The sequence below is a fragment of the Saccoglossus kowalevskii genome, chromosome 8, assembly GCF_978046115.1.
Source record: "Saccoglossus kowalevskii chromosome 8, keSacKowa6.1, whole genome shotgun sequence".
In the NCBI taxonomy this organism is placed as follows: domain Eukaryota; kingdom Metazoa; phylum Hemichordata; class Enteropneusta; family Harrimaniidae; genus Saccoglossus; species Saccoglossus kowalevskii.
The window spans coordinates 8,958,767-8,982,593 of NC_140648.1; the positions used below are offsets into that span (position 1 = coordinate 8,958,767).

Consider the following 23,827-nt stretch of genomic DNA (forward strand, 5'->3'; position numbering starts at 1 on the left):
AATATCACACTTTCTCTACTTTATGATATTTCCGAATATCACACTTTCTCTACTTTATGTATTGCCGAATATCACACTTTCTCTACTCTATGTATTGCCGAATATTACACTTTCTCTACTTTATATTTCCGAATATCATACTTCCTCTACGTTATGTTTTGCCGAATATCACACTTTCTCTACTTTATGTATTGCCGAATATCACACTTTTTTCTACTTTATGATATTCCCGAATATCACACTTCCTCTACTTTATGTATTGCCGAACATCAAACTTTCTCTACTTTATGTATTGCCGAATATCACACTTTCTCTACTTTATGATATTTCCGAATATCACACTAAGTTCTCTACTTTATGTATTGCCGAATATCACACTTTCTCTACTTTATGTAGTGCCGAATATCACACTTTCTCTACTTTATGTATTCCCGAATATCACACTTCCTCTACTTTATGTATTGCCGAACATCAAACTTTCTCTACTTTATGTATTGCCGAATATCACACTTTCTCTACTTTATGATATTTCCGAATATCACACTTTCTCTACTTTATGATATTTCTGAATATCATACTTCCTCTACGTTATGTGTTGTCGAATATCACACTTTCTCTACTTTATGATATTTCCGAATATCACACTTCCTCTACTTTATGTATTGCCGAATATCACATATTCTTTACTTTATGATATTTCCGAACATCAAACTTTCTCTACTTTATGATAATTCCGAATATCACACTTCCTCTACTTTATGATATTTCCGAATATCACACTTTCTCTACTTTATGATATTTCCGAATATCATACTTCCTCTACGTTATGTATTGCCGAATATCACACTTTCTCTACTTTATGATATTTCCGAATATCACACATTCTCTACTTTATGATATTTCCGAATATCACATTTCCTCTACGTTATGTATTGCCGAATATCACACTTTCTCTACTTTATGATATTTCCGAATATCACACTTTCTCTACTTTATGATATTTCTGAATATCATACTTCCTCTACGTTATGTATTGTCGAATATCACACTTTCTCTACTTAATGATATTTCCGAATATCACACTTTCTCTACTTTATGATATTTCCGAATATCACATTTCCTCTACGTTATATATTGCCGAATATCACACTTTCTCTACTTTATGATATTTCCGAATATCACACTTTCTCTACTTTATGATATTGCCGAATATCACACTTCCTCTACGTTATGTATTGCCGAATATCACACTTTCTCTACTTTATGTATTGCCGAATATCAAACTTTCTCTACTTTATGATATTTCCGAATATCACACTTCATCTACTTTATGTATTGCCGAATATCACACTTTCTCTACTTTATGATATTTCCGAATATCACACTTTCTCTACTTTATGATATTTCCGAATATCATACTTCCTCTACGTTATGTATTGCCGAATATCACACTTTCTCTACTTTATGATATTTCTGAATATCACACTTTCTTTACTTTATGATATTTCCGAATATCACATTTCCTCTACGTTATGTATTGCAGTATATCACACTTTCTCTACTTTATGATATTTCCGAATATCACACTTTCTCTACTTTATGATATTGCCGAATATCACACTTCCTCTACTTTATGTATTGCCGAATATCACACTTTCTCTACTTTATGATATTTCCGAATATCACACTTTCTCTACTTTATGTATTGCCAAATATCACACTTTCTCTACTCTATGTATTGCCGAATATTACACTTTCTCTACTTTATATTTCCGAATATCATACTTCCTCTACGTTATGTTTTGCCGAATATCACACTTTCTCTACTTTATGTATTGCCGAATATCACACTTTTTTCTACTTTATGATATTCCCGAATATCACACTTCCTCTACTTTATGTATTGCCGAACATCAAACTTTCTCTACTTTATGTATTGCCGAATATCACACTTTCTCTACTTTATGATATTTCCGAATATCACACTAAGTTCTCTACTTTATGTATTGCCGAATATCACACTTTCTCTACTTTATGTAGTGCCGAATATCACACTTTCTCTACTTTATGTATTCCCGAATATCACACTTCCTCTACTTTATGTATTGCCGAACATCAAACTTTCTCTACTTTATGTATTGCCGAATATCACACTTTCTCTACTTTATGATATTTCCGAATATCACACTTTCTCTACTTTATGATATTTCTGAATATCATACTTTCTCTACGTTATGTGTTGTCGAATATCACACTTTCTCTACTTTATGATATTTCCGAATATCACACTTCCTCTACTTTATGTATTGCCGAATATCACACTTTCTCTACTTTATGTATTGCCGAATATCAAACTTTCTCTACTTTATGATATTTCCGAATATCACACTTCATCTACGTTATGTATTGCCGAATATCACACTTTCTCTACTTTATGATATTTCCGAATATCACACTTTCTCTACTTTATGATATTTCCGAATATCATACTTCCTCTACGTTATGTATTGCCGAATATCACACTTTCTCTACTTTATGATATTTCCGAATATCACACTTTCTTTACTTTATGATATTTCCGAATATCACATTTCCTCTACGTTATGTATTGCCGAATATCACACTTTCTCTACTTTATGATATTTCCGAATATCACACTTTCTCTACTTTATGATATTGCCGAATATCACACTTCCTCTACTTTATGTATTGCCGAATATCACACTTTCTCTACTTTATGATATTTCCGAATATCACACTTTCTCTACTTAATGTATTGCCGAATATCACACTTTCTCTACTCTATGTATTGCCGAATATTACACTTTCTCTACTTTATATTTCCGAATATCATACTTCCTCTACGTTATGTTTTGCCGAATATCACACTTTCTCTACTTTATGTATTGCCGAATATCACACTTTTTTCTACTTTATGATATTCCCGAATATCACACTTCCTCTACTTTATGTATTGCCGAACATCAAACTTTCTATACTTTATGTATTGCCGAATATCACACTTTCTCTACTTTATGATATTTCCGAATATCACACTAAGTTCTCTACTTTATGTATTGCCGAATATCACACTTTCTCTACTTTATGTAGTGCCGAATATCACACTTTCTCTACTTTATGTATTCCCGAATATCACACTTCCTCTACTTTATGTATTGCCGAACATCAAACTTTCTCTACTTTATGTATTGCCGAATATCACACTTTCTCTACTTTATGATATTTCCGAATATCACACTTTCTCTACTTTATGATATTTCTGAATATCATACTTCCTCTACGTTATGTGTTGTCGAATATCACACTTTCTCTACTTTATGATATTTCCGAATATCACACTTCCTCTACTTTATGTATTGCCGAATATCACATTTTCTCTACTTTATGATATTTCCGAACATCAAACTTTCTCTACTTTATGATAATTCCGAATATCACACTTCCTCTACTTTATGATATTTCCGAATATCACACTTTCTCTACTTTATGATATTTCCGAATATCACATTTCCTCTACGTTATGTATTGCCGAATATCACACTTTCTCTACTTTATGATATTGCCGAATATCACACTTCCTCTACTTTATGTATTGCCGAATATCACACTTTCTCTACTTTATGATATTTCCGAATATCACACTTCCTCTACGTTATGTATTGCAGAATATCACACTTCCTCTACTTTATGTATTGCCGAACATCAAACTTTCTCTATTTTATGTATTGCCGAATATCACACTTTCTCTACTTTATGATATTTCCGAATATCACACTTCCTCTACTTTATGATATTTCCGAATATCACACTAAGTTCTCTACTTTATGTATTGCCGAATATCACACTTTCTCTACTTTATGTAGTGCCGAATATCACACTTTCTCTACTTTATGTATTCCCGAATATCACACTTCCTCTACTTTATGTATTGCCGAACATCAAACTTTCTCTACTTTATGTATTGCCGAATATCACACTTTCTCTACTTTATGATATTTCCGAATATCACACTTTCTCTACTTTATGATATTTCTGAATATCATACTTTCTCTACGTTATGTGTTGTCGAATATCACACTTTCTCTACTTTATGATATTTCCGAATATCACACTTCCTCTACTTTATGTATTGCCGAATATCACACTTTCTCTACTTTATGATATTTCCGAACATCAAACTTTCTCTACTTTATGATATTTCCGAATATCACACTTCCTCTACTTTATGTATTGCCGAATATCAAACTTTCTCAACTTTATGATATTTCCGAATATCACACTTCCTCTACTTTATGTATTGCCGAATATCACACTTTCTCTACTTTATGATATTTCCGAATATCACACTTTCTCTACTTTATGATATTTCCGAATATCATACTTCCTCTACGTTATGTATTGCCGAATATCACACTTTCTCTACTTTATGATATTTCCGAATATCACACTTTCTCTACTTTATGATATTTCCGAATATCACATTTCCTCTACGTTATGTATTGCCGAATATCACACTTTCTCTACTTTATGATATTTCCGAATATCACACTTTCTCTACTTTATGATATTGCCGAATATCACACTTCCTCTACTTTATGTATTGCCGAATATCACACTTTCTCTACTTTATGATATTTCCGAATATCACACTTTCTCTACTTTATGTATTGCCGAATATCACACTTTCTCTACTCTATGTATTGCCGAATATTACACTTTCTCTACTTTATATTTCCGAATATCATACTTCCTCTACGTTATGTTTTGCCGAATATCACACTTTCTCTACTTTATGTATTGCCGAATATCACACTTTTTTCTACTTTATGATATTCCCGAATATCACACTTCCTCTACTTTATGTATTGCCGAACATCAAACTTTCTCTACTTTATGTATTGCCGAATATCACACTTTCTCTACTTTATGATATTTCCGAATATCACACTTTCTCTACTTTATGATATTTCTGAATATCATACTTCCTCTACGTTATGTGTTGTCGAATATCACACTTTCTCTACTTTATGATATTTCCGAATATCACACTTCCTCTACTTTTTGTATTGCCGAATATCACACTTTCTCTACTTCATGATATTTCCGAACATCAAACCTTCTCTACTTTATGATATTTCCGAATATCACACTTCCTCTACTTTATGATATTTCCGAATATCACACTTTCTCTACTTTATGATATTTCCGAATATCATACATCCTCTACGTTATGTATTGCCGAATATCACACTTTCTCTACTTTATGATATTTCCGAATATCACACTTTCTCTACTTTATGATATTTCCGAATATCACATTTCCTCTACGTCATGTTTTGCCGAATATCACACTTTCTCTACTTTATGATATTGCCGAATATCACACTTCCTCTACTTTATGTATTGCCGAATATCACACTTTCTCTACTTTATGATATTTCCGAATATCACACTTCCTCTACGTTATGTATTGCCGAATATCACACTTCCTCTACTTTATGTATTGCCGAACATCAAACTTTCTCTACTTTATGTATTGCCGAATATCACACTTTCTCTACTTTATGATATTTCCGAATATCACACTTCCTCTACTTTATGATATTTCCGAATATCACATTAAGTTCTCTACTTTATGTATTGCCGAATATCACACTTTCTCTACTTTATGTAGTGCCGAATATCACACTTTCTCTACTTTATGTATTCCCGAATATCACACTTTCTCTACTTTATGTATTGCCGAACATCAAACTTTCTCTACTTTATGTATTGCCGAATATCACACTTTCTCTACTTTATGATATTTCCGAATATCACACTTTCTCTTCTTTATGATATTTCTGAATATCATACTTCCTCTACGTTATGTGTTGTCGAATATCACACTTTCTCTACTTTATGATATTTCCGAATATCACACTTCCTCTACTTTATGTATTGCCGAATATCACACTTTCTCTACTTTATGATATTTCCGAACATCAAACTTTCTCTACTTTATGATATTTCCGAATATCACACTTCCTCTACTTTATGATATTTCCGAATATCACATTTTCTCTACTTTATGATATTTCCGAATATCATACTTCCTCTACGTTATGTATTGCCGAATATCACACTTCCTCTACTTTATGTATTGCCGAACATCAAACTTTCTCTACTTTATGTATTGCCGAATATCACACTTTCTCTACCTTATGATATTTCCGAATATCACACTTCCTCTACTTTATGATATTTCCGAATATCACACTAAGTTCTCTACTTTATGTATTGCCGAATATCACACTTTCTCTACTTTATGTAGTGCCGAATATCACACTTTCTCTACTTTATGTATTCCCGAATATCACACTTCCTCTACTTTATGTATTGCCGAACATCAAACTTTCTCTACTTTATGTATTGCCGAATATCACACTTTCTCTACTTTATGATATTTCCGAATATCACACTTTCTCTACTTTATGATATTTCTGAATATCATACTTCCTCTACGTTATGTGTTGTCGAATATCACACTTTCTCTACTTCATGATATTTCCGAATATCACACTTCCTCTACTTTATGTATTGCCGAATATCACACTTTCTCTACTTTATGATATTTCCGAACATCAAACTTTCTCTACTTTATGATATTTCCGAATATCACACTTCCTCTACTTTATGATATTTCCGAATATCACACTTTCTCTACTTTATGATATTTCCGAATATCATACTTCCTCTACGTTATGTATTGCCGAATATCACACTTTCTCTACTTTATGATATTTCCGAATATCACACTTTCTCTACTTTATGATATTTCCGAATATCACATTTCCTCTACGTTATGTATTGCCGAATATCACACTTTCTCTACTTTATGATATTGCCGAATATCACACTTCCTCTACTTTATGTATTGCCGAATATCACACTTTCTCTACTTTATGATATTTCCGAATATCACACTTTCTCTACTTTATGTATTGCCGAATATCACACTTTCTCTTCTCTATGTATTGCCGAATATTACACTTTCTCTACTTTATATTTCCGAATATCATACTTCCTCTACGTTATGTATTGCCGAATATCACACTTTCTCTACTTTATGTATTGCCGAATATCACACTTTCTCTACTTTATGATATTTCCGAATATCACACTTCCTCTACTTTATGTATTGCCGAATATCACACTTTCTCTACTTTATGTTATTTCCGAACATCAAACTTTCTCTACTTTATGATATTTCCGAATATCACACTTCCTCTACTTTATGATATTTCCGAATATCACACTTCCTCTACGTTATGTATTGCCGAATATCACACTTCCTCTACTTTATGTATTGCCGAATATCACACTTCCTCTACGTTATGTATTGCCGAATATCACACTTCCTCTACTTTATGTATTGCCGAATATCACACTTTCTCTACTTTATGATATTTCCGAATATCACACTTCCTCTACGTTATGTATTGCCGAATATCACACTTCCTCTACTTTATGTATTGCCGAACATCAAACTTTCTCTACTTTATGTATTCCCGATTATCACACTTTCTCTACTTTATGATATTTCCGAATATCATACTTCCTCTACGTTATGTATTGCCGAATATCACACTTTCTCTGCTTTATGATACTTAACAGCATTGATAACTGCATATTAAACCTGGATGTCGTGCGGAAAGTGTAAAAGTAAACCAAGAGATGTATGTGTCACGTGAGATTTTGAAACCTCCACAAAGTTTTGTCCAGTTTCTTACAAAATAAAACAGAAAATGAAATTATTCGTAGATTACGTAAATGATATTTGACATTAAACGGTTTTAAAAGATAGCTTATAGAGGGCGCCCTTTACATTTTTTATAACAATGACATCTGTATTCTATTCACTTCAGATTGACCAAATCCCGCGATCAACGTTTCTCCATAACGGCGATAATGACACGGTAAGAATAGTTCTCTTTGTCACGTGGTTGCCAGTCATCTACGGTGCTTCAATTCGTGCTTTTATGAAGTGTTGTAATGAAAAGCATATTATCAAAACTGCGTAATTCATAATTAAATAGCGTATTTCTGAAATTTACATTGAGTGTCACGTGACTTTAACATTGCATTTTTATAGTATGTCATTGGTTATAAAAACTACATGAAGAGTCTGTTGGTGGAATTAAATGTCAACGAAACAGTTGCTGATAATTTTGTGGAAGATGTATTTGAATTCGAGCGTCAGTTGAATAGTGTAAGTAATTCCTGTCCAAAATGTATCCATGTTGAACGCAACGCTTCGATTAATATACAGAGGAGCGCCACCAACGTGGATGTGATTTTTTTTTCTCACGTTCGTTTGTTCACACTTTTTGCGTCTGCAAATAACTTGAGAAGTGATAAAGTTGGATAAGGGTGAACTTAATGCTGCAAGTCAGAAAATGTTGCTCAACAAATCAGACGAGGAAGCCTTATCGTAAACGATGAGCACAAATGTCTCTTGAAAAAAAAATAATGGTTGACTATTTGAAATAGAGAGGGATTACACATGTATCAAAACGTTTTGTTTACACTTTATTTTTTTCAATATATTGTTATATATATCTATACCACGTTTTAAAGAACTCGTTATTTTTTAAATATAAATATCAAATAGTTGCTGACTCCTCTTTGAATTCTCATTTTGTTCAAAGTATGGCCCCTATCATTTCTCAATGAATATTGTTCATCAAGAGTTTGCATACCATTTAGCTACATCCGAATTGAGACCGTAAGACTGCGTACATGCACGTGATTGATTTTTACGATGTTTGTTGTCTTTCAGCTCGCTCTCCCAGCATCACAGCGTGTGGATCCAGTTTCCCGCTACCACAACATGACCTTTCTTGAACTTGAGGAATTTACGTCTTCGGTAAGTCGTGTGATTTGATTTCATCAATACGATTAGTTACATTATGTCTGTATACATTTGAATAATCATCAAAAGCATTTATAGTATATTTCTTGGCAGTAGATCATACGTCAATAAATAAGTGAGACTCAACTCTCAGTCAGGGTACACATCACATTTTCGGTGATCACTGAAGACAAACTATACTGTCATCTGTCATACTCATTCGGCTATAGTCTATTAGAGCATGTATACCATCACCATGACAACTTGACATTGACTCATTAGATACCCTTGAAAATGCAGTACGCGTCTATCATAATAAGCAATGACTGACGGGGCCTTTAATGTTTGAAAAGAGGAACGCAATTAAAACTTGAATAACAGTTTATCTTTCATTTTATCTATTTAGTTTTTCATATTAGACAATTTGAATACATTCTATGAAGAAATGGAGGAAATCGACGAAAACAGTGAGGTTATATGTTATGGACCTGATTATCTTGAACTCGCCAACGAACTTGTAAATGTCACTTCGGATCGGTGAGTCAGGCAATGTTATGTTATTGTCACTGTGGTTACCGCGCCTCATTGGGTAAGGTACTTATACATGTACCACAAAGTCCTAAATGTCTTGCGCTTTTAAGATTTTAACATGGGAATAGCTTTAAACATGAATACGTTCAAGTTATTCAATTAAAGACAATAGAATGAACATATAATTAAAGGGTGGCTGTCATCGTGCCGCGTCCTGTTCGATATGGGACTCATAGCGACGTATACAACGCGTGTAAAATACATTGTTTATCTGTTTAGTATACTGCATAACTTTATGATGTGGAAGCTGTTAGACTCCGTGGCATATTATCTATCGGATCCATTCAGAGACCAATATACCAAGTTTCACAATCTACTTGACGGGAAAAGTGGAAAAAGAGAAAGATGGAAGGAATGTCAAGATGAATGTAACATCGTGTTCGACATGGCTGTCGGAGCAATGTTTGTAAGGGAAGCTTTCTCCGAAGACGACAAAGCAGAAGTGAGTGTGTTTAGCATTGTGTGATCGTTTTAATGCCAAACTTGAAAAAAACGAAAACCTTTATCATGTCGATAATTCTAAAAGTTCGTCTGTTTGAGGGGGGGGGGTTACTCTGGATTACTCACTAACGGGAAGTGCCGTATTTAGCACTAATACATTACTATCTGATTTAGTCATAAATGCTAGCAGATATAATATATGATGGACTAATTTTTGACGTCTTTAAAAGACATGCAAGAACTAAGCATAAAACCTGATCAAAAATAATTGTTCAATAAATTCTAAATCATAGTGTGAAAACCAATTATCTTCGGGATTGGATTGGTAGTTTGTCATTCCAGTTACGACCATGATCTAGTTTAACACTCAATATTCAGTACAAAAGTGACGGCTTGACATGTCATTGTCTAAAAGGTTCATGATACACCTCCCTGTCGGTGTGCTTGAGAGTAATCCCCTCTCGGATGAGGTTGGGGGATCGTGGTACAGAGGACTCACTGAAACGTGCAGCTTAGAATATGTCTGTGTCGTATATTGTTCAGATTTTGTTTTCAAGTTGTTATACACTAGTCCTCATTGACCATAAAGAGCAGCTTTGGTTAAAATAACCCGAATTTACATTGACACATGTTGCTGTAATCAATTGGAGAATGTGATTACATGTATATCAATACCCTCCTCAGCAACATTTCACTATGTGGAGTTACTGAAAATACTCAACGAGTATGGGTGTCATATTTGTAGTATATACCACATTTTTACCACGTTTGTACTACGTTTATACCACGTTCATACCACGTTTATACCACGTTTAAACCAAGTTTATACCACGTTTATACCACGTTTTCACCACATTTATACTACGTTTTTACAACGTTTATACCATATTTTTACCACATTTATACTACGTTTTTACGCCGTTTATACAATATTTTTACCCCGTTTATACTACGTTTTTACCACGTTTATACTACGTTTTTACCACATTTAAACTACGTTTATAGCACGTTTTTTACCATGATTGTGCCATAAATAAGTTTGTAACATGTTCCATAGGTAGAAGTTATGATACAAGATATTAAGGATGCTTACATTGATGAACTACCAAATATAGATTGGATGGACGACGAGTCGAGGAGTAAGGCAGAGGCGAAGGTAAGAGTAGCTTACGTTGGGAATTAGAAATCAATTGATATCGCTATCAGCAACAAACTGTCTTCTGTCTTCAATCACCAAGACACTTACGACACTAAACATTGTCACCGTGGAGCATTGAATGAATGGTTGTAATTGATAAATTATACATTGTCGTTGTCTAACTATTGCCCAGCCACACGCCATTATACAAATTATGTTCGCCTGCAAGTATGTTTCGATACATTATATCCAATACGTTATATCGCATTTTGACTTAACTTATACTAGTTATCTGACAACTATATATTCCATTTATGTTTACTTTATACTAGGCGAAATTGATGGGATATGAAATAGGATATCCAGATTACATTCTTAACACAACGGAGTTAGATGCGAGATGGGAAGGGGTATGTTCTACGTTTAATAAAGTTGTCACGTGACATACGTCATTCGTCTTAAAATAATTTTAATTGAAACAATGTATATATTTAAAGTTTTTACACAATTTCTGAAAAGATATTTTTTCATATTGTACTTTATTCTTCAGTTTGAAGTGAACCGCACCCAATTCTTCGTTAATCGAATGTCTTTTCATCGACACCGAAATGAAGGTACCATGAAATGGATATTTAAAGAACCTAACCCAGATGAGTGAGTCTTTACACATGTGATGTTATTAAAACTAATCTGCAGCCAACCTGTGTTAAACATTTCGTATTTACTAATGAGTCATTTCATTATATTTAAAAAGGAAATAATATGAAAAATACAACTTCTAAATTGAATGAACCTTTATTTTCATCTACATATTACAATTATTCGCATGAGTATCACGTGTCATTTGAGCGATATTTGATGTTACTGTAAACAGTGACACAACTCAAATATATATTACGAGGTTACGGGGTCCAATTCAGTTAGGCGATGTGCAATATAATTAGAATATTGCAAACAACCTCATAGCAAAATAAACAAATTGACAGACGTATAATGGGACAAACGAATACTTCATATAAATGACATGTTCTGTATGCGAGTATTTTTTATAGAATATAAATAATATTTATCTGCTTTGAAGTGAAAGAAATGTGACATGAATTATTGATCCACATATCATTATTTAGTTTATATGCGTTTTTATTAGGTTATGACTTATTCGGGAAATCTAATTACACTTCGTTGATGAAGTATATCAATAACTTTTAATTTAATAAATTATTGTTATTGACTTTATTTAGATGGTATCTTCCACCACAGATTGTGAATGCATATTATGACCCAACAACTAATAACATGAGTAAGTATAGAGTTATTAATTAATGCGATGACATTCGAACAGCATATTGAACATGAAAATAAATATTCGGTAATAATATCAACAAATATCAGTATGGATACTGACACGAATTTCTACCGACAAATAATGTTTTGCACCAGACGACACCACGTCTCGTTCATCTCATTTGTTTGTTCGTTTTAGCTTTTCTTGCTGGTATATTGCAGTCCCCGATGTACAATCCCAGATACACAATGTGAGTACGCTACGACGCACTTTTTCTGCAAAATTCAATAAACACTATTTTCCATTAAAAACCGCCATTGCAAAACTGTGTATATTTTGTTTACTTTGATTTGACAGGGCATTTAATTACGGGGCTATTGGAATGGTGATGGGGCACGAGCTGACCCATGGATTTGACACGATAGGTATGGAGTGATGATATTTTCTTAATAGGTTAATGACAAGTTTCTGTTATGTCACCAACGTGTGTGTACCCAGATTTTCATTAATCGTCATCAACTTGCGCGAAACCCAAAATCTCAATAAGCAACTAATAACTTGTTCATTACGACGACTAGATGTGAACGAGAACGGGCCAAAATGGTGGATGTAATGACGTACTAAGATAAGTACTAAAACAAATATATATCCAACTTAATCAAATATATATTTTGCATTATACAAGTGCAAAATATGTTATGAGGAAATTAGAATATGCGCATTGGTCGATCCTGTCAAATCTCGTCATCTGTTTTGGGGCATGTGTCATGAATTTGTTTTTGCGTATCTGTTGACCGACTTAATTAGTTGATTATTAGCTGAATTGCTGTGTTATGTCTGTCATCGTTTAGGTCTATTTGAAGTTTTGGACGGAACTTGGCTCAGTGATTTTTGCGTATCTGTTGACCGACTTAATTAACTGATTATTAGCGAATTGCTGTGTTACGTCTGTCATCGTTTAGGTCTATTTGAAGTTTTGGACGGAACTTGGCTCAGTGATTTGGAACTAATTACCAGATAACCACCGCTTTTTAGACTACTCATTCTGACAGTTTATATCCATAGTTATTAATGTAGTGAACGATTAATCAAAAGATATGACGTATTCAGTACTTAGTTTGATTGGCTTTATGATTGAAGGTTACGCCCTAGAGTCTCTTTACTGCTTTGTAATTGGTTAGAGTTTTGAAAATGAATAAAGAGAGTTTGAGTTGGTCTTGGCGAATACTCCACGACAGACGCAGTCCGAGAGAGTCCAGGGGCGAGCCTTGAGGCAGTCCAGTCTTGGGCGAGTCTTGGTTCAGCCTTGGATAGTCTTGGGGACTTTTCCCCAGGGCGCTGTGTCTTATAGAGTGCTCCAAAAGATCGACTAAGACGAGAGCTGAAACGTATTTCGTTGTGTGTGTCTTATTTGACTGTAAAGTATAAGTGACATTCCCGATCCCGTACCTCAAGGGGACGAGATAGAGAGACGAGACGAGATTCCCCCTGACAAGTGTGAAGGACCCGGAGAGAAGGAGATTTCCCCCTGATACGTGGTGTGAGAACCCTGGGCATTGTGTTTAACACACATTGACATCCTGTGAAGAGAAGTGAATGGCGAAGGTGTGTCTTTCTTGCGAACCGAACTAACTGGCTCGATGGCAGAGACGAAACTGCGCTTGACGACTAACGGCTTTACCCGAACGACACAGATGAACGACGCTGAAGAGATGAAGACCTCTGAACCCCTTATGAAGGATGAGTACCGGATAGGACTGTATAATTAAGAATTGAGCGACATTAAAGGCAAGAAGAAGATGAAAGAACGACCCAGAATAACGCGACAAGAGAAGAGACGCTTATAGACTTTGACTTTAGTTATCTGTGTATTGCTTAGAGAACCGCTGGTTGGACACTGTAACTGACACTGTGTAACTTAAGACGTTGAAATCTTTTCCACAATCACAACACTATTGCTCAGTAATGTAATGTATTGCTGTTTTTTTTTCTATTGTTTTTTACCGTTTTCTTTTTGTGATGTCGAATTGTATGTATGTAAGCGCCCAGATCTTTGTTTTGAACTGATATTTGGTGACGTGCGAGGTCCTTTATAACGATTTAAGCGCGCCTCAGTGGACAAGTATTTGCAACACAGTGTTTTGAGTTTTGTGAGTTTTTATGGAGTTTTAATGAGTTTATGAGTACGGATTATGATGGGGAAAGTAATGCCCCAATGAGTTTTTCAGAGTTTTGAGATTTGTCGAGTACAGAGATACCGACGTTTTAAGAGTTGTTTTTGTTTATGTGTTGTTTCCGGAATACTTCTGACGCTTTTTGAGTTGATAGCACTTTGTAACGTTTTTTAATGTCTTTTTGAGATGAGAGTTTGGTGCGCTTATATATGTATTGTTTGATAACGCAAGCTTTTGTTCATGATTGAGAGGATTATATGTAACTTAGTAGTTTCTATCGTTTTGCCTTTTCCGTCTTTTTGCCAGAGGAGTTATGTGTTATGAAAGCGAATTTGTCTTTGCATTCTGTTTCCACGCCGTATGACTTTTGTTTAGATTAACGACTTTTGAGTTCAGTTGAAGTTTATAAGCGTATATGACAGGAGTTTGATTAATAGCTTTTCATTCATTCTTTATTAGTTACCGCTTTGCAATGCTTTAACCGAGAGACGCATCCCTGGTAATCACGTGATCATGCTGTCGACTGCAGCGATTGGCTGATCGCTTGGTTACACCGCAACGCCTTAGTTTTTGACCTTTTGATATAGAGTTTGTAACCTTTAGTAACTGAGACAGTGCAGCGAAGGGTAACCTCAGCGAACCGTTTTGAGAAAAGTGAGTCGATTGGTAGCCTTTCCCTTGTTTTTGATTTATAACCGTTGATATTTGAGACTTTATAACCATTGTATTTAGACTTTATAATCATTGTACTTAATTAATGTGTTTTACTCTTTTTGATTTATCCTTTTTATTAGTATTGTATTTAACCCGTATGACGATGAGTGGCTGACGGTATCTTTGATTTGTGAACGTGCAATGCCGAGAGGCATATCTCAGTTTGGGTGAAGGGATGTGTCATGAATTTGTTTTTGCGTATCTGTTGACCGACTTAATTAGTTGATTATTAGCTGAATTGCTGTGTTATGTCTGTCATCGTTTAGGTCTATTTGAAGTTTTGGACGGAACTTGGCTCAGTGATTTTTGCGTATCTGTTGACCGACTTAATTAACTGATTATTAGCGAATTGCTGTGTTACGTCTGTCATCGTTTAGGTCTATTTGAAGTTTTGGACGGAACTTGGCTCAGTGATTTGGAACTAATTACCAGATAACCACCGCTTTTTAGACTACTCATTCTGACAGTTTATATCCATAGTTATTAATGTAGTGAACGATTAATCAAAAGATATGACGTATTCAGTACTTAGTTTGATTGGCTTTATGATTGAAGGTTATGCCCTAGAGTCTCTTTACTGCTTTGTAATTGGTTAGAGTTTTGAAAATGAATAAAGAGAGTTTGAGTTGGTCTTGGCGAATACTCCACGACAGACGCAGTCCGAGAGAGTCCAGGGGCGAGCCTTGAGGCAGTCCAGTCTTGGGCGAGTCTTGGTTCAGCCTTGGATAGTCTTGGGGACTTTTCCCCAGGGCGCTGTGTCTTATAGAGTGCTCCAAAAGATCGACTAAGACGAGAGCTGAAACGTATTTCGTTGTGTGTGTCTTATTTGACTGTAAAGTATAAGTGACATTCCCGATCCCGTACCTCAAGGGGACGAGATAGAGAGACGAGACGAGATTCCCCCTGACAAGTGTGAAGGACCCCGAGAGAAGGAGATTTCCCCCTGATACGTGGTGTGAGAACCCTGGGCATTGTGTTTAACACACATTGACATCCTGTGAAGAGAAGTGAATGGCGAAGGTGTGTCTTTCTTGCGAACCGAACTAACTGGCTCGATGGCAGAGACGAAACTGCGCTTGACGACTAACGGCTTTACCCGAACGACACCGATGAACGACGCTGAAGAGATGAAGACCTCTGAACCCCTTATGAAGGATGAGTACCGGATAGGACTGTATAATTAAGAATTGAGCGACATTAAAGGCAAGAAGAAGATGAAAGAACGACCCAGAATAACGCGACAAGAGAAGAGACGCTTATAGACTTTGACTTTAGTTATCTGTGTATTGCTTAGAGAACCGCTGGTTGGACACTGTAACTGACACTGTGTAACTTAAGACGTTGAAATCTTTTCCACAATCACAACACTATTGCTCAGTAATGTAATGTATTGCTGTTTTTTTTTCTATTGTTTTTTACCGTTTTCTTTTTGTGATGTCGAATTGTATGTATGTAAGCGCCCAGATCTTTGTTTTGAACTGATATTTGGTGACGTGCGAGGTCCTTTATAACGATTTAAGCGCGCCTCAGTGGACAAGTATTTGCAACACAGTGTTTTGAGTTTTGTGAGTTTTTATGGAGTTTTAATGAGTTTATGAGTACGGATTATGATGGGGAAAGTAATGCCCCAATGAGTTTTTCAGAGTTTTGAGATTTGTCGAGTACAGAGATACCGACGTTTTAAGAGTTGTTTTTGTTTATGTGTTGTTTCCGAAATACTTCTGACGCTTTTTGAGTTGATAGCACTTTGTAACGTTTTTTAATGTCTTTTTGAGATGAGAGTTTGGTGCGCTTATATATGTATTGTTTGATAACGCAAGCTTTTGTTCATGATTGAGAGGATTATATGTAACTTAGTAGTTTCTATCGTTTTGCCTTTTCCGTCTTTTTGCCAGAGGAGTTATGTGTTATGAAAGCGAATTTGTCTTTGCATTCTGTTTCCACGCCGTATGACTTTTGTTTAGATTAACGACTTTTGAGTTCAGTTGAAGTTTATAAGCGTATATGACAGGAGTTTGATTAATAGCTTTTCATTCATTCTTTATTAGTTACCGCTTTGCAATGCTTTAACCGAGAGACGCATCCCTGGTAATCACGTGATCATGCTGTCGACTGCAGCGATTGGCTGATCGCTTGGTTACACCGCAACGCCTTAGTTTTTGACCTTTTGATATAGAGTTTGTAACCTTTAGTAACTGAGACAGTGCAGCGAAGGGTAACCTCAGCGAACCGTTTTGAGAAAAGTGAGTCGATTGGTAGCCTTTCCCTTGTTTTTGATTTATAACCGTTGATATTTGAGACTTTATAACCATTGTATTTAGACTTTATAATCATTGTACTTAATTAATGTGTTTTACTCTTTTTGATTTATCCTTTTTATTAGTATTGTATTTAACCCGTATGACGATGAGTGGCTGACGGTATCTTTGATTTGTGAACGTGCAATGCCGAGAGGCATATCTCAGTTTGGGTGAAGGGATGTGTCATGAATTTGTTTTTGCGTATCTGTTGACCGACTTAATTAGTTGATTATTAGCTGAATTGCTGTGTTATGTCTGTCATCGTTTAGGTCTATTTGAAGTTTTGGACGGAACTTGGCTCAGTGATTTTTGCGTATCTGTTGACCGACTTAATTAACTGATTATTAGCGAATTGCTGTGTTACGTCTGTCATCGTTTAGGTCTATTTGAAGTTTTGGACGGAACTTGGCTCAGTGATTTGGAACTAATTACCAGATAACCACCGCTTTTTAGACTACTCATTCTGACAGTTTATATCCATAGTTATTAATGTAGTGAACGATTAATCAAAAGATATGACGTATTCAGTACTTAGTTTGATTGGCTTTATGATTGAAGGTTATGCCCTAGAGTCTCTTTACTGCTTTGTAATTGGTTAGAGTTTTGAAAATGAATAAAGAGAGTTTGAGTTGGTCTTGGCGAATACTCCACGACAGACGCAGTCCGAGAGAGTCCAGGGGCGAGCCTTGAGGCAGTCCAGTCTTGGGCGAGTCTTGGTTCAGCCTTGGATAGTCTTGGGGACTTTTCCCCAGGGCGCTGTGTCTTATAGAGTGCTCCAAAAGATCGACTAAGACGAGAGCTGAAACGTATTTCGTTGTGTGTGTCTTATTTGACTGTAAAGTATAAGTGACATTCCCGATCCCGTACCTCAAGGGGACGAGATAGAGAGACGAGACGAGATTCCCCCTGACAAGTGTGAAGGACCCCGAGAGAAGGAGATTTCCCCCTGATACATGTCTGCCAGTGATCGATGTGAAATTGCTTCAGCCATTGGGTAACGGAATCGCTGGTGTATGTGTGAAAACTGCTGTAAAGTGGCGGTAAAATGAATTTGCGCCGTTTTACCAACATAGTAAACCAAACTTAGAACCCGCGATACTGGTGCAGACGACGATGGTCGAACAACCAAGAAAAATAAATGGCGGGACTTTGGTGTTGCACATTTAGCACAGAAATAAAAGACACGCCCACAGTTGGACAACTAATCATTTTATTATTGGTCACGATGTACCACGGATCATCTCCACGTCCTTTGTAAGCACCACATACACGATGTGCCGCCATTCAATAGCGGGATAAGCCGCTTATCAGCGTCAACTTCACGTGAACAACACGACGCACTTGCTAAGCCAGACCGTCTGGTGGCGCCCCACTATTTCCTCAATAACCAAATACATGTATACTATTATCCCGTCCCCGAATTGGACATTTGTTTATTTGGAGTAATTTCCAATTCTACTCCAGGTTCTTAGTAATTAATGATTCCACGTATTTATTTGGCCGTTATTTGACAGACGTAAAATGCCATAATGTTAATTCGCGGAAATTTAAACACACTGATAATGATAATGAATTAAAAAAATCCAAAAAATCCAAAATTTGCTATCCCATAGAAATATTTGAAATCAAAATATTTGGCAATATATTAAGTTTTGCGTCGCATGCATACGATTGAATTATCATATAAAATGGGCCTAATATACCAATGTTGTATTTATTTAATTGTAAAAACGAGTTTACATTCTGGAATGACCACGATGTACCATGGATCATTTGGAGTTCCAAAAAGATTAAGAGCAGTTTTCTAATGGTTAATAAATTCAAATTCTAGGCAGTAATTTCAAGTGATATTGTAATTGCAATTGCCACAACTATTTTGTTCAACAGGTGGCATGTATAACCATGAGGGCGCTCTTATACCTGGTGGTTGGTACACTGAAGAAACCACGGAAGGATTTCTAAACGAGACAGAGTGCGTCGTTGATTTATACAACAGCTATTGCATGCCTCCATGGACTGATCTCGGATGTGTATGTATCAGTAACTCTTATTTTGCCAAAATTGATGAGAAGTGTTTGCAGAATTCAACCTCAGCCGATATGGGGAATGAGTATTACCAATTGTTTACTTGGTCACAATGTTGTCGAATTGGTTTTCATGTATTGGTATTACTACTCTTTTTTGTTAGATTGACGGTGAATTAACAAAATCTGAAAACATCGCCGATTTGGGTGGAATTAAACAAGCCTTTTATGTAAGTACCTAGTGTGTATTGGTGTCCTTTATCTGTGTTTTAAAGTACCCAGTATATAATGGTGCCCTTCATCTGTGTTTGGAAGTACCCAGTGTGTATTGGTGTCCATTATCTGTGTTTGGAAGTACCCAGTGTGTATTGGTGTCCATTATCTGTGTTTGGAAGTACCCAGCATATATTGGTATCCTTCATCTGTGTTTTGAAGTACCCAGTGTGTATTAGTGTCCATTATCTGTGGTTGGAAGTACCCAGCGTGTATTGGTATCCTTCATCTGTGTTTTGAAGTACCCAGTGTGTATTGGTGTCCATTATCTGTGTTTGGAAGTACCCAGTGTGTATTGGTGTCATTCATCTGTGTTTAAAAGTACCCAATATATATTGGTGTCCTTCATCTGTGTTTGGAAGTGCCCAGTGTGTATTGGTGTCCTTCATCTGTGTTTAGAAGTACCCAGTATATATTGGTGTCCTTTATCTGTGTTTGGAAGTGCCCAGTGTGTATTGGTGTCTTTTATCTGTGTTTGTAAGTACCCAGTGTGTATTGGTGTCTTTTATCTGTGTTTGTAAGTACCCAGTGTGTATTGGTGTCCATTATCTGTGTTTGGAAGTACCCAGTGTGTATTGGTGTCCATTATCTGTGTTTGGAAGTACCCAGCATATATTGGTATCCTTCATCTGTGTTTTGAAGTACCCAGTGTGTATTAGTGTCCATTATCTGTGGTTGGAAGTACCCAGCGTGTATTGGTATCCTTCATCTGTGTTTTGAAGTACCCAGTGTGTATTGGTGTCCATTGTCTGTGGTTGGAAGTACCCAGTGTGTATTGGTGTCCTTCATCTGTGTTTAGAAGTACCCAGTATATATTGGTGTCCTTTATCTGTGTTTGTAAGTGCCCAGTGTGTATTGGTGTCTTTTATCTGTGTTTGTAAGTACCCAGTGTGCATTGGTGTCCTTCATCTGTGTTTAGAAGTACCCAGTATCTATTGGTGTCCATTATCTGTGTTTGTAAGTACCCAGTGTGTATTGGTGTCCATTGTCTGTGTTTGGAAGTGCCCAGTGTGTATTGGTGTACATTATCTGTGTTTGTAAGTACCCAGTGTGTATTGGTGTCCATTGTCTGTGGTTGGAAGTGCCCAGTGTGTATTGGTGTCCTTTATCTGTGTTTGGAATTACCCAGTATATATTGGTGTCTTTCATCTGTGTTTGTAAGTACCCAGCGTGTATTGGTGTCTTTCATCTGTGTTTGTAAGTACCCAGTGTGTATTGGTGTCTTTCATCTGTGTTTGTAAGTACCCAGCGTGCATTGGTGTTTTTTATCTGTGTTTGTAATTACCCACTGTGTACTGGTGTCTTTTATCTGTGTTTGTAATTACCCAGTGTGCATTGGTGTTTTTTATCTGTGTTTGTAAGTACCCAGTGTGTAGTGGTGTCCATTATCTGTGTTAGGAAGTGCCCAGTGTGTATTGGTGTCTTTCATCTGTGTTTGTAAGTACCCAGTGTGCATTGGTGTTTTTTATCTGTGTTTGTAAGTACCCAGTGTGTATTGGTGTTTTTTATCTGTGTTTGTAATTACCCACTGTGTACTGGTGTCTTTTATCTGTGTTTGTAATTACCCAGTGTGCATTGGTGTTTTTTATCTGTGTTTGTAAGTACCCAGTGTGTAGTGGTGTCCTTTATCTGTGTTTGTAAGTACCCAGTGTGTATTGGTGTCCTTTATCTGTGTTTGTAAGTACCCAGTATCTATTGGTGTCCTTTATCTGTGTTTGTAAGTACCCAGTGTGTATTGGTGTTTTTTATCTGTGTTTGGAAGTACCCAGTGTGTATTGGTGTTTTTTATCTGTGTTTGTAAGTACCCAGTGTGTATTGGTGTCCATTATCTGTGTTTGGAAGTACCCAGTGTGTATTGGTGTCCATTATCTGTGTTTGGAAGTACCCAGCATATATTGGTATCCTTCATCTGTGTTTTGAAGTACCCAGTGTGTATTAGTGTCCATTATCTGTGGTTGGAAGTACCCAGCGTGTATTGGTATCCTTCATCTGTGTTTTGAAGTACCCAGTGTGTATTGGTGTCCATTGTCTGTGGTTGGAAGTACCCAGTGTGTATTGGTGTCCTTCATCTGTGTTTAGAAGTACCCAGTATATATTGGTGTCCTTTATCTGTGTTTGGAAGTGCCCAGTGTGTATTGGTGTCTTTTATCTGTGTTTGTAAGTACCCAGTGTGCATTGGTGTCCTTCATCTGTGTTTAGAAGTACCCAGTATCTATTGGTGTCCATTATCTGTGTTTGTAAGTACCCAGTGTGTATTGGTGTCCATTGTCTGTGTTTGGAAGTGCCCAGTGTGTATTGGTGTCCATTATCTGTGTTTGTAAGTACCCAGTGTGTATTGGTGTCCATTGTCTGTGGTTGGAAGTGCCCAGTGTGTATTGGTGTCCTTTATCTGTGTTTGGAATTACCCAGTATATATTGGTGTCTTTCATCTGTGTTTGTAAGTACCCAGCGTGTATTGGTGTCTTTCATCTGTGTTTGTAAGTACCCAGTGTGTATTGGTGTCTTTCATCTGTGTTTGTAAGTACCCAGTGTGTATTGGTGTCTTTCATCTGTGTTTGTAAGTACCCAGCATGCATTGGTGTTTTTTATCTGTGTTTGTAATTACCCACTGTGTACTGGTGTCTTTTATCTGTGTTTGTAATTACCCAGTGTGCATTGGTGTTTTTTATCTGTGTTTGTAAGTACCCAGTGTGTAGTGGTGTCCATTATCTGTGTTAGGAAGTGCCCAGTGTGTATTGGTGTCTTTCATCTGTGTTTGTAAGTACCCAGTGTGCATTGGTGTTTTTTATCTGTGTTTGTAAGTACCCAGTGTGTATTGGTGTCCTTTATCTGTGTTTGTAAGTACCCAGTGTGCATTGGTGTTTTTTATCTGTGTTTGTAATTACCCACTGTGTACTGGTGTCTTTTATCTGTGTTTGTAATTACCCAGTGTGCATTGGTGTTTTTTATCTGTGTTTGTAAGTACCCAGTGTGTAGTGGTGTCCTTTATCTGTGTTTGTAAGTACCCAGTATCTATTGGTGTCCTTTATCTGTGTTTGTAAGTACCCAGTGTGTATTGGTGTCCTTTATCTATGTTTGTAAGTACCCAGTGTGTATTGGTGTCCTTTATCTGTGTTTGTAAGTACCCAGTGTGCATTGGTGTCTTTTATCTGTGTTTGTAAGTACCCAGTATCTATTGGTGTCCTTTATCTGTGTTTGTAAGTACCCAGTGTGTATTGGTGTTTTTTATCTGTGTTTGTAAGTACCCAGTGTGCATTGCTTTCCCTTTTGGTTTCCTTTTTCTGTGTTTGGAAGTACGCAGTGTGTAATAGTGTTCATTATCTGTGTTTGTAAGTACCCAGTTTTTGTGTCCTTTATGTGCGTTTGGAAGTTGCAACATTGTGTCATACCTTGCTGTGTCTTTTAGAAATATCATTAAATTTAATTCTGTTATGATGATAGTATTTTATTAATTATTTTAATTGCTTGAATGTAGGCATATAACAACTACTATTTAGCCCGAAACCTTGATGTAGGATTAATTCCAGGATTTAGAAGTAATGACGAAGTACTCTTTTTAGCATTTTCACAGGTAAATATTATTATGATGTTTTACATACACTACATACAGTAAGACAGAATTATGAACAGAAATCAAAGAAAAGTTTGATGAACAGAAATCTTTAAATTATCATGCAGCTCTACCCCTATCATTGTTGAAAGAATTTCTCGTTTATTTAAGTTGCTGTCTGTCTAAGTCTGGGTTGATTTTTTTTATCCATAGGGCTGGTGCAATAAGTATACAACAGAATACTTGGAGCAAATGTTGGTATCAGACCCTCACTCTCCAGCTATGTACAGGTACTACATTATTTCAGTACTTCACTGATTATTTTTACCAACTTCCTAATCAGTACATTTCCTATAACTTACAGTCAGCTGTTAGTATATACCATTGGTATACATTGTACATTTTTGATTACATGTCCATGGC

General features: G+C 36.1%; 1 protein-coding gene across 1 annotated transcript in view; it reads left to right on the forward strand.

Annotated features, from left to right (window-relative positions):
* Positions 1-23,827, forward strand: part of LOC100374393 (endothelin-converting enzyme homolog) — a 44,423-nt gene that overhangs the window by 17,160 nt on the left and 3,436 nt on the right. The window contains exons 2-16 of the mRNA XM_085502675.1: positions 7,929-7,979; positions 8,156-8,272; positions 8,843-8,929; positions 9,321-9,451; positions 9,725-9,947; positions 11,004-11,102; positions 11,417-11,494; positions 11,635-11,738; positions 12,326-12,384; positions 12,568-12,619; positions 12,727-12,794; positions 19,445-19,587; positions 19,746-19,811; positions 23,330-23,425; positions 23,618-23,694. Of these exons, the coding sequence (XP_085358801.1) occupies positions 7,929-7,979; positions 8,156-8,272; positions 8,843-8,929; positions 9,321-9,451; positions 9,725-9,947; positions 11,004-11,102; positions 11,417-11,494; positions 11,635-11,738; positions 12,326-12,384; positions 12,568-12,619; positions 12,727-12,794; positions 19,445-19,587; positions 19,746-19,811; positions 23,330-23,425; positions 23,618-23,694 (1,451 nt within the window). The remainder of the gene's footprint in view (positions 1-7,928; positions 7,980-8,155; positions 8,273-8,842; positions 8,930-9,320; positions 9,452-9,724; positions 9,948-11,003; positions 11,103-11,416; positions 11,495-11,634; positions 11,739-12,325; positions 12,385-12,567; positions 12,620-12,726; positions 12,795-19,444; positions 19,588-19,745; positions 19,812-23,329; positions 23,426-23,617; positions 23,695-23,827) is intronic.